Source organism: Neurospora tetraspora (genome assembly GCF_033439725.1).
Source record: "Neurospora tetraspora strain CBS 560.94 chromosome Unknown B0H65scaffold_1, whole genome shotgun sequence".
In the NCBI taxonomy this organism is placed as follows: Eukaryota; Fungi; Ascomycota; class Sordariomycetes; order Sordariales; family Sordariaceae; genus Neurospora; species Neurospora tetraspora.
Genome location: NW_026944383.1, coordinates 4,246,329 through 4,260,822, shown reverse-complemented (window position 1 = coordinate 4,260,822; position 14,494 = coordinate 4,246,329). Strand labels below are relative to the sequence as shown.

Genomic DNA, 14,494 nt, shown 5'->3' with positions numbered 1-14,494 from the left:
TTTCGTATTGCCCCATTTGCTCTCGATTTGCTGATGTTGAGGGTGCACTGCCGCTCATCAAGATCATGCTGGCCATGTACTTTTGATCTGTGTTCATGAGCTTGTTGAGGAGCCGGAAAGCCTTCTCTATATACTGCCATCACAGACTTACGAAAACACAGAAACCCGCCTCAAACAATGCAAGATATCTCCCGATAACCGGATCAGATAAAAGACGAAAGGGTGGTATCAAAACAGCATCACCTGAAAGCTGCCCCTCATCATCATGTTACTCGCCAAGGAGCGACCAAGCGGAAGAGGTCCCCCATCCGCGCTAGAGGTAATCGTGCAGCCGGTGCCATCCATGTCTGCAGCGCGCGCAGCGCGCATGAAGCAGGGCGTCGGGGTCCTCGTCCAATGTCGAATGAGATTCGAGATGTGACTGGGTAAGGGTTTAGGATATTGCGTGGTCAGAAAAGGCAGAGAAAAAAAGATAAGAAAAGAGACTTGGGAAACAGAAGCCGTTCGTATTGAAAGAAAAATGAAAAAAAGAAGTTGTTGTGTAGCTGCAACTCGTTTCGATCGAGTGACCTCCGGGTTATGAGCCCGGCGCGCTTCCGCTGCGCCATGCAGCTGTTTTGTTGGTTGAAACTTTCGAAAGAAGCGAGTGCCTATATGGTCCGAGCTACCTACTGTGGAGACTAGGTACGTTGGCCCTTCCGCAAACCACCAGCTTTCTCTCTTCCAAACAAAGTCCGTCTTCTCTTTTACAAAATGCACAAAATATGTCATTAATATCACGACATGCCTTTGTTGCTTCCAGTATTGCCAACCAACCCTTACTCATCACCATCCAGTTCCTCAACTCCCTCTTCCTCAATTCCCTCTTCATCAACCTCACCTCACCTCCCAATCCCGTCTGACCATCTCCGCCGCCCGTTCCGCCACCCCATAAACCGCCGTCTGCACATGCGCCCCAACCTGCGTCGAAAACACACTCGCATCCACCACCCTCAACCCCTCCGTCCCATAAACCTTCAGTCTCCCATCCACCACCCCTCCCTGCCGTCTCGGTAGCATCGCCGCCGTGCTGGTCGGATGGAAAATACTTTGCACTGTGTTAATCACATACCGCCTCCACACCTCATCATCGTCATCTGTTTTCACGGCATCCAACCCCGGGCTGTACTCGTTCTCCCATACACTCCGCAAGGGCTCGGACAAGGCTATGCGGCGAGCGAATTTGAGAGCGGCTATGCAGGAGGCCATGTCGTACTCGTTTGATAAGTAGTTGGGGTTTATCACGGGGTTGCCTGTGAGGGGAAAGGAGGTGTTGATGTGCACTGACCCCGTGGAAAGCGGGTGCTGGATGGCGACGAGGAGGGTGAAGAAGTGCGGTTTTGGGACCCGGGAGTATAGCGGGTCGGAGGGCGAGAGGTAGCCGCCGGCAAAGCCGTCGGAGAAGATGATTTCTACTTGGGGGACGGAGGGGGAGGTGAGGAGGGTTAGTTTGCTTGTTAGGCCTGGTTTTCCCGTTGTGCTGCTGCGGTCACTGGCAGCCGCAACGGAGCGAGCGAGATCCACGAGACGGTCAGCTTCAGATTTACCTGCGACCTGCTCCCAATTGGCAAAGACGTAGGCGCCCGCTTTGTCGTCCATGATGGAGGGGATGCCGGCGCGCCACTTCGCTAGCTCTTCGGCGGCTGCGGTGTTGTTGTACTTGAGCAGGTCGGAGCCGCGGTACTGGGGCTTGAGCTGGTAGACGAGCTGCAGACGCAAGTGGTCGTTGTAGTTCTCGCCGACGCCGGGGAGGTCGACGAGCTGCGTGATATTGGCGGCGCGGAGGACTGAGGCGCGGCCGATGCCTGAGCGCTCGAGCAGGTTGGGGGTCTGGATGGCGCCGGCGGAGAGGATCACTTCTTGCGAGGCGAGGATGACGGTGCCGTTGGCCAAGGTGACGCCCGTCGCTTGGTAGGTGTTGCCGGTCCGAATTTGCTTCTTGAGGTTGACCTTGGCGACGAGCGTGTTCGCGAGGATTTCCAAGTTGGGTCCCGCTTGTGGCAGATAGGCGTTGGCGCTGTATGACCGGACGTAGTTCGTCGGGTTGACGCTGCTAGGCTGGAACATGACACCGATGGGATTCCCTTGGAGAGAGCTGTTATTCTCCGCGATGCCTAGGGCGCCGGTTACCGTGGGCACGAAGAGCTTTTGATGCTCAGGCACGTACCGGCTCACAGAGGCGTGAACAGGTCCTTTTGTTCCTGACCCGGGCGGGCCACCGGTGTAGTTCTCGGCCTTGGTCATGGCGGCGCTCATGGACTTCCAGTTCCATCCCGGGTTACCAACCTTTTCCCATTGGTCATACTCGACAGCCGCCGCTCGGTTCCAGCTGAGCAAGTTGATGGCGGACGAACCGCCGAGGACTTTGCCCCTGTTGACCACAGTGGTGCGATTCTTGAGAGCCACCTGCGGTACGGTTGGGAATTTCCAGTCATATTTCCCTCCGAGATTTCCTCCTTTGAGTCCTGGAACATTGATGGCGTCTTCGTCGGGTGCGGCTGGGCCAGCTTCGATGACGAGGATCTTGGCCTTGGGAAGTCCCTGGCTGAGACGCGTTGCTAAAGCATTTCCTGCGGTTCCTCCGCCGACGATGATCTGAGGAGAAAAGCGTCAGCAACATCGGCTTTTGCTGGGGCTGGGCTTTGCTAGTGGTACTTACGTAGTCGTATACTTTGCTATCAGGTTTGGTTGCTCCCGAGGCCAAGACGCCCACCGACAACCCAATCCAAAGAAGAAGTGTGGACAAAGCCATGGTTGAGGGACAGGAGTTACTTCAGGACTTGATCAGTGTTTTGGGTGGAAAGGTTTCGGGGTTCATTTGTATACTTATACACACTGGACACTCCATTGAAAGACTTCATCCAAGTATAGCCCACATATACCTCTAAGCTAAACAAAACCCGCTACAGGACTTATCAAAGACCAACTGGTCAACCATGACTACGTTGGTCTTCTGATCCCTTCCAATTACAGTCCGCGTTCATCCCTCGGCTCGGACTTAATGCAAGCGCTCGAACTTCTGGGTGCAAAGTAACATTGGCAATCCGTCCGAAGCCATTCCTGGGCCCAGTCACGTAAAGGTCCAACAGGTCATCGGTAGCGAATTGGTAGCGAAGTGCGGGAACTCAATATTTGTGAGCCGTCTCTGGTACCACAACAGCGCGGTGAGCTAGGATTATTGGAGAGGAGAATAAGGTCATTGGTAGTTGATTAGATAATAGCCTGAATTGTAGACGCGGCGCGGGCTGCATATACATGGTATACATGTTGTGGGATCTCAATGAGTGGTAAGTTCTTAGTCTATCCATACCCCTTCTGCATATATGACGAGGCATACCGAAAGTTTCTGTGCTTGAGGGTAGAAAGACTCTGGGGGGAGGGAAGGAAGGATTAAGAAAGCAGGCCAGCCGCTGACTGAGTTACAACAAAAGGAAAATATGGAAACCTCAAAGAAACACCCAATCATCCGCCATTACAATACGTTCAATAACACTCAAAGTAGCCGTCAAGCAGTCTTCTTCTTCAAACCCTGTGTCTCCTTTCCACTCCTTTGCTCCCAGTCTCCGGCTGTGATGACGACGAAGAGGACTCTGTATACCATGAGGAGCGCAACGACCAAGATGCCTCAACCCCAGGTAATGATTCGCTGCCCGTATAAGATGTTCTTGAAGTCAAGAACGGCAACAGGTCCCGGTCCAAGTCCAGATCCTCCAGCTCCAGCTCCGGTGACTCCTCCAACTCCGGCCATGACAATGACTGGGACTTGGGCGAATCTCTCCCTCTCTGAAGGTGGACACGGAGACCAGTCCAGGGTTGCTCTCGGATAGGTTCGCCCAGCCAGCTCTCAATGGGGGATATTGTCGGCTTGCTAGTCCTGTTTGTGTTGATATAGTCCCTTAGCTGTTTCTGCTGCTGCTGCTGCTGCTGCTGGCTTTGTTGATGATGGAGTCTATCTTGGCTGGCATCAGAGTAGGCGGAGGTCTGGGCGGTGTCGCTTTGGTGGTGGTTGTTCCTTTGCCTTGGGAGCTTTTTGCTCCCTGTGGGGTGGATGGCTTGTGATGGAGACATCACGGGTCGTGGATAAGGCCAAGGAAGGGACGGTTGGGTGACTTTGGGGAGAGGTGAACAGTTGAGGCTTGAATGTTGTCAGTGGACGGGCAGTTCATAAATGGTTCGCCGAGCAGAAATGTGGGTTGCTTACTTGGATTCAATGTTTCTCTTGAATTTGATATATGTACCTCCAGGGGATTTGGGGAACTCAAAGACTGACAAGGCACCGACTAGGTGGTTACTTCAGGTGATAATCTCGAAGGGACATGGACATTTTATACCAACTCAGTATATCGAACCCCCTTATCCAGTGTCTTGCTTTGCTCTTTAACACGAACAGCAAGCGCGACTCGAAATCTCGTTTTCAGCCTCTTAAGGCCAGGCCAAGATCAACACTTGAAGCCATCCCCTCAACACGAAACCCGAAGCCATCACCCCTCACGAGGATACGGTACCAATCCTCCCATCCCGGGACCGAAGTCACGCCAGCGAAGCAGTCCCAAGACTCCCGACTCCCAACCCCGCCTTGTCAAAGTCAACCTGAGACGTCAGTCACTGCATCGATGACGGCTGCGTTCTCTGGGTATGAGCGTCGAGTGGCTAGGTAAACACCGATAGTTCGATCGATCGCCCCCACGAACTCCATACCGACCACATGGGCAAAACGTGAACGAGAGAAAATAGAAAGTGAAAAGGCAGTGGCGACCAACGTAGAGTTACATCACCTGAAACGAAGGTGAAGTTCCAGTGTCTGGTCTCCGACAGAACGGCACCGCCCATATCGTGGCGATACCTTGACACGTGCTGGTTCCATGATCCCATCCAGCAGCGGGCTACTTGCTTGTTGGTGGAGTGGTAGTAGCCGTAGAGGTACCGGAGGTCGTACTAGCTCGAGAGGAGGAGGGGTGTCCAGCCAAACAGTTACCCAATCCTCGAATTTTCAAGACGTTCGCACTTGCCTTGATAAGTCACTGGATCGTATGATGATGGTTGAAATCTCCCAACGTCGCATTGATGATTTACGAACGCTTGAGGTTTACCAACGGTCAAGGAATATCAAATGGAGGTGCTGAGACGTTCTTCGGTCAATTTATGATCGGGAGAATAAGCATCGTGCTCTATAAAAAACAGGGGTACGAATTCGAGGATCCGGCAACAGTTAGAATATCTGTCAACGCCGCTCATATTACAATTTGGGACAGTTAGCCATACCCCCCTCTTTTGTCCGAGGACTGGAGGTACCTTAGCCATCAGGCTGAGGGAGCGAGTGTCGACTCCCATTCTTGGACATTTTGGTTTCATCGAGTCACCTGAAAAGATGCTGACTTGGCTCTCGTTTCGGTTTCAGGTTGGTGATCACCCGCACACCCATATGTGACCTACACGAGCTACCCACCCGCATTTTCGGAATTTGCCACGCGGTGAGTACCTCGAGAGGTAGGAGCAGGCAGAAGGGGAAGGAAGGACTGGCCTGCAATTAAGAGGATGGGACGCGCCTGCCGATTGTACGGATGTGCCTGCCTGGCCGATTGAAGATCACAGTTCTGACCTTAACAGTTCAACACCACACACACTTCACTTATGCGAAGGGAACGAACACGTTGTGCTCATCGTCAAAACTAGTTCAAATTTCTTCATAAACCTAAAAGCGGGGGTATAATCCAGTATAGTATCCCAAAATAGGTTTCTCATAGCTTTCTCCAGGCTGCATCTTGTCTCATCAAATCGCATCATTTTCAAAAGATTTCCACTTCTCTTCCACTTCTTCCCATCATCTGCTTTCACCATCCCCCCGAACTCCCGCCCCCAGATCCCGTCAATACCCCCGGCACAGAAAACCCACTAGCCCGATCATCCCCCGTCACCACCGTACTAGTAATACTGCTCCAATCCTCAAACTCGCCAAAATCCAAATTATCAAAAAGACTATCAGCCGGAAGAGAAAGCGGGGGTATCATGAATTGATTTTGTTGTTGTTGCTGCTGCTGCTGCTGCTGCTGTTGATCCTGTAGATCCAGTTGGTGTTGCTGCTTAGACGTCGCCGTCATGGCCGCAGTAGCGGCAAGTGTGTTCTCGAAAAAGTTGACTGTCGTTGTGGTGGATGCTGCTTCGGGGTTTTCGTAGATGGTTTCCACAGGTAGAGAGAATTTGAGGCTGTGGGAGTGGAGGTGGGAGTATTTGTTTGTTGGTGGTAGGGGGAATTGAGTTAAGGTGGAGGTGGTGGTGGTAGAGGGGAGGGAGGATGATCGTTGTTTTTGGAATGTGGGTTCTTGGTGTGGTTGAATTTGATGCTGTTGCCGTTGTTGGTGGTGTCGGGGTGGGTGTTGTAGGTTAGTAGGGCTCAGCTGAGGGAAAACGGTCTTGGTCTTCCCGCTAGTGGCGCTGTTATGTTTGTTGAACTGCTGCTGCTGCTGCTGCTGCTGCTGCTGTTGCAGTATCGACTTGTGTCTGAATGATTCCATAGACGCCGTTGATCGCTTCGAGCTCGGCCTCAAAGATTCCACACTCGGTTTCGGCACGGGTACCCGAATCGCCGTGATAGCCACTCCCTGACGCGACCGAATGATAGCCTGATCGTGACTCAACCTCGCAAGCCGTTTCGCGTCCTCTCGTCCGCCCTTGAAGAATTCGAGCAAATCCTGCAACTTCCCCGGGGCCTCCCCCTCCAAGAACCCCTGAGCGTGACCCGTTGCCTCCGCGTCCCACCCCAGAATCGGCTGCTGGTCGCGTGCTAAATGTCCATACAGCTGCGCAAACAACTCCTTCCACGCCTGGCTGACCACCGGCTGGTGAAGCAACCCGTAAATGACGAGCGAGTGATTCCAATGCGTCTTGTTGCATCCCTCCTCGTAGTGCCGCGCCACATGGTCGAAATACCGGTCCCTAGCTCCCATGAATGCACCGCAGAATCCACAGGCCCAAGCCGTCCTCCGTTGCGTATACCGGACCACTTGCCCAGCGTGCGGGCAGGTCGTGCACCCGTGTGCGTTCTTGTGATGCTGGTTGAAGGTATTGGCGCCCCAGAAGATGCTGTTGCAGTCCGGGCAGGGGTAACGCTTATGTCGCTCATGGAATTCGTCCTCGTGCCTCTTCCAGTCGAACTTGCGCTGGAAACTGACATTGCAGAATGTGCACCAGTAAGGACCTTGGGGTTTAGAGGCACCCCGGTTGTTGATTTTTGTTCCTCCTGGTACTGATAGTGCCGTCTTGAGTGATGGCGACCCCGTTGTGTCGTAGATGTTCTGTGATGAGACCGAGCTCGTTGAGGTTGCCGCGGATAAAATGCTTGCCCTTCCTGATGACCCCGAACTGGTAGTCGATACGGAGTTGTGACGGCTCTTGTCGTTCATCGTCGAAGCGTGCTGCTCCTGCGTTGAGAAGATGGAAGAAGTGTTGTGTGACATCATTGTCGAAGGAACTCCTGATACATGTTAGTCGAAGACTGTTTTGCTGACGTGTAGGAGCGGGCCGAGTCAACACACACCCTCGCTGGTTGTCGTATTATAACCCTCCAAGAGAGCGGATAAAAGCTCGTCGCGCGATATCCCGGATTTAGTCAGGGCGTCAATATGTAGTCGAGCCACAGCTTGACTGTTGGTGGATGCACGGGGATAAGAGTCCATTGCTTTTGAATGGTTGGACGGCTGGACCTGCCAGAAACGCCGTGTCGATCAAAACGAGCGGAATGGGCCACTGAGAAGTGGTTGATGGGTGTGTTTTGAGATGAAAATAGGCCTGCCGACCATGAAACTGAAAGTTGGTACCTTCACCATTCATACATACGAGATTAGAAAAAGAAGGTTCGGCAGTCAAGCGCAGGCGCTTGATCTGGGCGGCGCGGGAAGGGAAGGGAGGGGGGATAAGCAAGAGGTTATACCCCCTTATTCGTAGCACAAGTAGTAATAAGAGGGACGCGAAAGCAATGGAACGCTGCGGCGAAGATAGTGTACTAGGCAGGGGTGGTGAGGTGGTGAAGAATGTGGGATATGGGGAGGATCATGGGGAGGTGATGGGAAGATGGGGGAGGACAGGGGAGCAGGAAATGATAGCCGGGAAGGGAAACCGAACCCCGTCACGAAAAGCGAAAACGAAGAGAGCAGAGCAGGCAACTGGAGAGAGAGACTGAGAGAAGTAATTAAAAAGAGGGTGCAATCTCCATGAGACAGTCCGGCGAATTGGAGGCTTGACCTGGACGGAAAGAAGTGAGACGGCGGCGCGCCCCATTCACGCATATTCCGGGTTCTTTAACATCACAGCGTCCACTGGATAATGTGACTCGCTCGACTCGGGTGTGAGATAAGAAGAAGTATGTATGTAAGAAAAAGGAACCTCGGATCTGCCTCATCGTCGGCGGTCAGCAATTAACATGACGGACGGGAACTGACTGCACTCGTTCAAGGCTGCGAAAACGGGAAACGGGTCGAACAGCCGACGATTATCGTCAGTCTCACCTCCTCGAGTTAGAGCCTTGCTGCGGGTTTCGAGGTGATGTGATGGATGTTTCCAAAGGCAAAGATCAACACACAAACACGATCTCCCGTCCTCACAAGGCATACAGATCACTCTGATGCCCGTGAATGTATCATGCTCACAAGGCGTCGAGAGGCCTCGCATCTTGAAGATTGCAGAGCGCATGGACATGTTCGGCAAGGGTTCCAACACTTTGGAAGAAGGGAGGCGTGGGAGGGAGAGAGCGCCTCTCTCCGTTGCGATTGGTCGGCGTGGTAGCATCCGAAACAAGAGCACGTCAGCTGTTTCGAAACACCCAAAGGCACCCAAGAAAAACCGACGACCCCTTCCTCGCCTGCAGCATGGGTTACCGTGGGTGGATCCGGTAGGCGACCAATGAGAAACCTAGAACCGTCAAGAAACGCCCCTAAGAGGTTCCGAGATCCTGTTGGATGATTGTTTGTTTCCTTTTCTTTAATGTGACTTTCACTGTCACCGTCTCATCTGTCCCTGGAGTTGAGAGTGTGCGACATCGTCGCCGACCAAAGTGGATAGAAACTTATCAAAACTGTCAATGTTCAATTTGGACAGCATGTTCAGAAATCAGAATGGTGGGTATCAAACCTCCAACAAGCCGCGGTAGACGCGCTGCTTTGAGCAATCGGTAACGGTACATGCAACCCTCATCACCGCATCGCACATCGCACAGCGGTTAAAGCATTCATCTTTTTTCCTTCCTTTATCTCCCTTTCCTGCCATGATGATCCACTACATCATGATTTTGGGGAAAAAATCGTTCGTGTGCCTCAGACGACACGGGGGTATCGAATGCAAGCCCAGTAACACAAAAAAAACACTCTCCCAAACTCTATAGCCCCAAGAGCCGTATCGTCGTGCCCTGACATCAAACTCCCGTCTCTTTACATGACGCAAGTTTGTGCACTTGATGAATTCCACACGCGTTTGTCGCTTTTCTCGCCACCCCCTGTCCGCAGCATAACTGCTCGGTATCTTCTACCTCTCAACGCAAACCACAAAACTCTCAACCACCCCTGGATATCGTTGCTCTCTTGGCGGCCGTGATACATCATATCTCCCCGACTTCGCCGCACAAGTGCTGAGCCTCACTTCTTCTCGCCCTTGCCCCCTCCCTGTTGAGCTCCTCGGTGCCTCCAAACATGTGGCTTGTGAAAGATCCGTGACAGGCTGCGGTATGAACAAGACACTTGAAACAGCATCTTCCCTCGAAACACTTTTATGTGCGTCCCCAGGTGGTCGGCCCTAGTGCTTTGCTCGACTGTGAAGCCTGTAACACTGGTTTCCGATTCATTTTTGAAGCCGCTGACCACATTTGGGCAACATCCACCATACAACTGCCGGCAATCAAATCGGCCAAGAGATCGATTGCTCCGGAGGCTCATCAACAGCCGGAGAGTGATCATGTATCACCCTAGATAAGCTCAAAGCCCGCCTCCAACAGCTCGGGGCCCGTTGCCAATATCGGACGGCCTTGCATCGGAAACGGCCAGAACAGGGGATTATCTGTAGCGTTGGCCATATGCTTAATATTTCCAGGCTGGACTTCCACCCGAGTAGCTGAACCGTGTCCTGATTCTACCCCCTCTCCCCATTTGCAGTTAAAGTCTTCCTCGGTAACTTCGGGCACGAAGAAATTGAGGCTGTTGGTAACCGGTCGAGTCGTTTGATAGCGGCCGATCTTGACTCGCTGCTCCCCGTCCTCCCCGGCCGTCGTCTTGATGTCTACATCAATATTCCACTTCTTGGCCAGGTACTTCAGTATGTTGAGCGCCTGTTCAGCGAAATGGTGGCATGGTGCCATCTCCGTAAGGTCGGCAATTCCTCGACTTATGGCTTCGGCAACGCGAGGGTCAGGTCTGTGGTGGCCATGTTCGCTCGGTCCCGCTTGGCCTGTGCCTCCAGTTGGGTCAGATGGTACTGAGGCCGTGGCCCCAATTGCCAAGTGCATAATGGAGGACGTGAGCACAAAGTAGGGTACAAATGATGGCGTTCTTCTCAACGTATACAATTGCGAGTACGAGCGCACAAGCCCTGATATGGCATCGGCAGCCTGTAAACACACATCGCGCGGAGAGATGCTCGATCCAACGATGCGGAGTTTGATTAGTGGCCGAAACAGAAGAAGGATGGCAAAATGATAATACATGCTATGCCCAGCGTTAGAAACGTGTCACAGATTTTGCAACAGACCAGAGATAAATGAACTTACTGCGCAAACAACACAGCGGGAGTGAAGTTGTGTCCAAGCCGCAACACCTCTGGTATCCTATCATACCAATTCAGATACTGTGTGTATATCTTGAGCAGATCTCTGCTCGTAAGCGGCCGGCCAGGGGAGTGAAGGATGTACAGTGACTGGTGAACAAGCTCGCTTAGTTCGCAGAAGCATTTGTACACCGACCGAACATTAGACGGTTGTTCGCACGACTGGTGCAGAGGAGCGCCTGTACCACTCATCAGCTTACCTCCAAGCACAACATCTAAAAACGATAGATTCTTACCATCGTCTGTATAAGGAATCCAGAGCGATGCCTCGATGTCATCGATGATAGCGGGCTTCGGAGGCAGCTGTGGGAAGCAGGAGCACTGGGGGGGCGAGCCGGTGGCCAACGACCAAGCGCTATCACATTTTACCATTAGACAAAAGTCGCGTGGCATTTCAACGGAATTTACTGGACTCACTGGTCGAGCGCAAAGGCACCCCAGAATGTGGCTGCTTGAACCGCACTTTCGTCGCAATCCTTGCCGTCATCTTGAACCCGATGCAGTCCCATCTCTATCGCCAGTCGAATACTCTGTCCGGCGTAATACCAACTCTCAGAATCACGACCACAGCTTGCCTCTCTGATGGACATTATACCCAAGGCTTGAATGGTAGTTAGCGTGTGGTGGTTTTCTTCTTGATAAAATAGTCGCTGGCATTCCTTGAAGAAGTGATCACCCGACGAGTACGGGTCGTTCGGGTTCGCGCGAGTACTAGGCTGGCTGGAAAACCGGCAACCCAACGCCAGAAGCGCATTCACTAATAGGGACGAGCAAAACCGAGGTCGCCCGTCCATAAAGTCCTTGAGGAAGTGTTCTTTGCTGAGAGATGCAAATGTGGGGTACTCCCAACAGAAGTACAGCGCCAGCAGATGTTGAACAAGACCGTTATCCGAAGTAATGGTCGTCCATACAATAGGTGGTGCCCGCGAATGCGGTGCCTCGGTAGCAAGTACCTGGTCAAACCCGCGGAACCTCTGGCCTTCTGAGTTGACGTGAGCTTGAGATTCCGCCCACGATTCCGCCCTTGACTGCGATTGCTGCCCACTTTCCGAAGCCCAGCTCATGGCCTCTGACAGCGAGTTACTACGCACCGTCTGAGAATGAGAGGAGAACTGGCCGCTCCAGGGACTATGAGGCTCGGGATCATGTCTGATAGCACGCGGGAGATGACCTGGATGGCCTTGAGCCAGTTGGTACTGGCTCGGTTGATACTGAGCCAGCTGATGCGGACTCGCAGGGTGCTGGCCTGGCAGCTGTTGACCTGTAAATCGGCCGATGGGAGCCAAACCTGGAATAGCGCCGCCATAAGTCCCAGCTGGGTCGCCCGGGAAATTGAAGGCACCGGGAGCTGACCCGACTAATCGATCGATGGAGGGAAGTGTGCCACCGCCCGAGGGAAGCGTCCCCTCCAGCCACGAGGATATCATATCAATGCTCTGGCCATTGCGCAAACGTTGTAAGACCTCGTCCCATTTGTCCGTCCGTCTGAGGGCGTTTATCACATGCTCGTTGTTCCGTTGCTCGCGCCTCAGCTGTTCGATCTCGTTCCTCAGTGTGTCCTTAGACTGACGAACAGGGACCTCGTAAACACATTCGGTGTTCTGATATTTACATCGGCCACAAGGCTTCTCGCCGTCGCACTATAAAAGAAATGGGGAGGTTAGCTAATGGCCATTTAGGGACATCACAGGTGATGGAAGGGGAAGGGAGACCAGGACTCAGAGTCCAGAGTCCGGCCAACGGACAGACCTTTGCGCGCTTCTTGCGACACTCGGTGCAAGCAGTCGGAGTGACAAGTCCCAGACCTCTCTTGCGTTTCGAGACGGCTTGGCTGGTAGGCGGACCAGAAGGCGGACCGGTGGGCGGACCGGAGGAAGAGGTGGAGGGCGTGGGCTGAGAGGCGGAAGCAGAGGTAGGACGGTTTCCTCCGGCCGTTGTGGAGGGAGCGGGCGATATCGCAGGAAGGACCGGGCGGCTTCCACTTGCGCTTGGAGTGCCTCCTCCTTCCATTGGTTCCATATCTCGAGGCGGCCGTCCTTTGTTCAAACACCGCGCACCGTACGGTATACTCTGGAAACGATCCGGTCAACGCGCACTAACATGCTGTGCTGGGGGACCAAGGACAACTGCCGGGCGATGGGGGACGGAGGCGGCGCAAGGAAGTGATTTCGGTCGGGCGGTAGGTCTCTTTCCCAAGGGAACGGTACAAGGAAGTGAAGCTGAGATATGCGTGAATATTAAAGGCTACCAGTGTGTGCATGTATGGCTTATAGAAAGGACCAGGGACGTAAACAATGTTGACTCCCAAAAGGCCCGGCTTGCGACAGGGATGATGATGATATTACGTTGATTCGTAACGGCATGGCAATGCAGGTTGCAAAGGTGCTCGTCAGGCAGCTCCATGCCTTTCGATGGGTGGGGACTAGAGACGGGAGTCTGTAGGCATCGGCGATCGAGGAATTGGACGAGCTAGTAGCACATAGGAAAAGAATGGGAGCTCGAGTTGAGTTGGAATAAGAGCTTTCGAGAGAGTTGGAATAAGAGCTTTCGAGAGAGTTGGAGAGAAACGGACGAGAACGCGCTCAGATGTGACGAAAGTGACGAGCTAATTTCTCCATACCTTTTCTACCGCGAATCACGAAACGGCAATGGGAATGCCCACTGATCTCGCGATGTCGCGATGCTGTTCCCAGATCGTCCTGGTCCTTGTAGTAGCCAGGCAAGATGGTAGACGCTCAGCTGAGGAGTGCAATTGATGATATCGGGGACGGCGTGCCAGTCTAGGCGGCTGGGTGTCTTGTAAGTCCCGTCACTGGAAGCTCCCGTCCCGGGATGGGGAATAACAAAGTTGGAGAAGTCAAGAACGGGAAGCAGGGGCAGACAGATTGAGGAGATGTCTTGGCAACCCGTGCAAATGTCCGAGCTGCCCCGAGCTTCACCCCACGAGCCCACCACACAGAACACCGGGACTAGTTTCCATGCCATACACGCGATCCCGTCTGTTGATGTTACCGAGATATCAGCGGACACGGTGGAAACGGACGGGAAGAGCGCATTGAGATCTCTCAGCCAAGAGGAGTTGGAGGGTTGGAGTCCGTCTGGGAGGAGTTCTCAACAATATCTGTACATATCATGCAGATTATTTGGAGTTGGTGTTGCCATGGAGCTTTGTAATCGCATAACTGATAATTACTGGTTACGCTAGGCATTCACCTTGATTTTTGTCGTTTTTGGTTGACTGGCCTTGAGGGAACAGGTGGAGGGAATCTGTGATGGATGGACCCTGAGATATCTCCACTGACGTCACGGCGAAGTCGGAGTTGGGGAAGGACAAAATACGGACCTACCTAGTGTCAGGTATCAGGGGCTATTCAGAGTCAAAGACCAGAACTCATCGAACACATTCATCACAAATTATCGTGGAAGTAAACAGTCTTTGCACATCTTGTTCTATCAAGCAACCGAACCCGATGATTCGTTTACTTATAAACTATATACTGTTGGCTAAGCTTTCCCTTTTACCTTTGACAGTGCTTGGTTTTGTTGACCAACACCTCGATTTGCTATTTTTTCAACGGTTATTTTGATTCAACCTACGTACGGTGAATATCCAGACATTTTTAGCACCTATTAACCAAGAAAAGAAGCCAAA

At 52.8% G+C, this 14,494-nt stretch overlaps 4 protein-coding genes and 1 non-coding gene across 5 annotated transcripts; all 5 read right to left on the bottom strand.

Moving 5' to 3' along the window:
* Nucleotides 1–533: 533 nt before the first annotated feature.
* Nucleotides 534–3,118, bottom strand: B0H65DRAFT_39631 (uncharacterized protein). The gene is made up of 2 exons (XM_062823772.1): nucleotides 2,699–3,118; nucleotides 534–2,634 (listed from the first exon to the last, which is right to left on the bottom strand). Exons 1-2 carry the CDS (start codon nucleotides 2,789–2,791, stop codon nucleotides 877–879), a joined length of 1,851 nt encoding a protein of 616 aa, XP_062686564.1. The 5' UTR covers nucleotides 2,792–3,118; the 3' UTR covers nucleotides 534–876.
* Nucleotides 543–614, bottom strand: B0H65DRAFT_t16. Its single transcript has one exon. It is a non-coding gene; the product is annotated as a tRNA-Met (tRNA).
* A 190-nt stretch (nucleotides 3,119–3,308) lies between the features above and the next one.
* B0H65DRAFT_451081 (uncharacterized protein) lies at nucleotides 3,309–4,312 on the bottom strand. Its single transcript, XM_062826035.1, has 2 exons — nucleotides 4,241–4,312; nucleotides 3,309–4,174 (listed from the first exon to the last, which is right to left on the bottom strand). The coding sequence occupies exon 2, from the start codon at nucleotides 4,105–4,107 to the stop codon at nucleotides 3,562–3,564; it is 546 nt and encodes a 181-aa protein (XP_062686563.1). The 5' UTR covers nucleotides 4,108–4,174; nucleotides 4,241–4,312; the 3' UTR covers nucleotides 3,309–3,561.
* A 1,497-nt stretch (nucleotides 4,313–5,809) lies between these two features.
* B0H65DRAFT_39602 (uncharacterized protein) lies at nucleotides 5,810–7,841 on the bottom strand. Its single transcript, XM_062823770.1, has 2 exons — nucleotides 7,574–7,841; nucleotides 5,810–7,510 (listed from the first exon to the last, which is right to left on the bottom strand). The coding sequence occupies exons 1-2, from the start codon at nucleotides 7,710–7,712 to the stop codon at nucleotides 5,871–5,873; spliced, it is 1,779 nt and encodes a 592-aa protein (XP_062686562.1). The 5' UTR covers nucleotides 7,713–7,841; the 3' UTR covers nucleotides 5,810–5,870.
* A 1,967-nt stretch (nucleotides 7,842–9,808) lies between these two features.
* On the bottom strand, nucleotides 9,809–13,114 carry B0H65DRAFT_39565 (fungal-specific transcription factor domain-containing protein). Its single transcript, XM_062823767.1, has 5 exons — nucleotides 12,592–13,114; nucleotides 11,260–12,482; nucleotides 11,079–11,197; nucleotides 10,787–11,021; nucleotides 9,809–10,724 (listed from the first exon to the last, which is right to left on the bottom strand). The coding sequence occupies exons 1-5, from the start codon at nucleotides 12,859–12,861 to the stop codon at nucleotides 9,989–9,991; spliced, it is 2,583 nt and encodes an 860-aa protein (XP_062686561.1). The 5' UTR covers nucleotides 12,862–13,114; the 3' UTR covers nucleotides 9,809–9,988.
* Nucleotides 13,115–14,494: the final 1,380 nt, after the last annotated feature.

Excerpts from the sequence above, each read along its gene's own strand:
- B0H65DRAFT_39631 (XM_062823772.1), bottom strand. The coding sequence starts at position 2,791 with ATGGCTTTGTCCACACTTCTTCTTTGGATTGGGTTGTCGGTGGGCGTC. Across the intron at positions 2,635-2,698 it reads ATAGCAAAGTATACGACTAC|ATCATCGTCGGCGGAGGAAC; the intron begins GTAAGTACCACT and ends TTTTCTCCTCAG.
- B0H65DRAFT_451081 (XM_062826035.1), bottom strand. The coding sequence starts at position 4,107 with ATGTCTCCATCACAAGCCATCCACCCCACAGGGAGCAAAAAGCTCCCA.
- B0H65DRAFT_39602 (XM_062823770.1), bottom strand. The coding sequence starts at position 7,712 with ATGGACTCTTATCCCCGTGCATCCACCAACAGTCAAGCTGTGGCTCGA. Across the intron at positions 7,511-7,573 it reads TAATACGACAACCAGCGAGG|GAGTTCCTTCGACAATGATG; the intron begins GTGTGTGTTGAC and ends AACATGTATCAG.
- B0H65DRAFT_39565 (XM_062823767.1), bottom strand. The coding sequence starts at position 12,861 with ATGGAACCAATGGAAGGAGGAGGCACTCCAAGCGCAAGTGGAAGCCGC. Across the intron at positions 12,483-12,591 it reads GTCGCAAGAAGCGCGCAAAG|TGCGACGGCGAGAAGCCTTG; the intron begins GTCTGTCCGTTG and ends TTTCTTTTATAG. Across the intron at positions 11,022-11,078 it reads GATTCCTTATACAGACGATG|GCGCTCCTCTGCACCAGTCG; the intron begins GTAAGAATCTAT and ends TGAGTGGTACAG.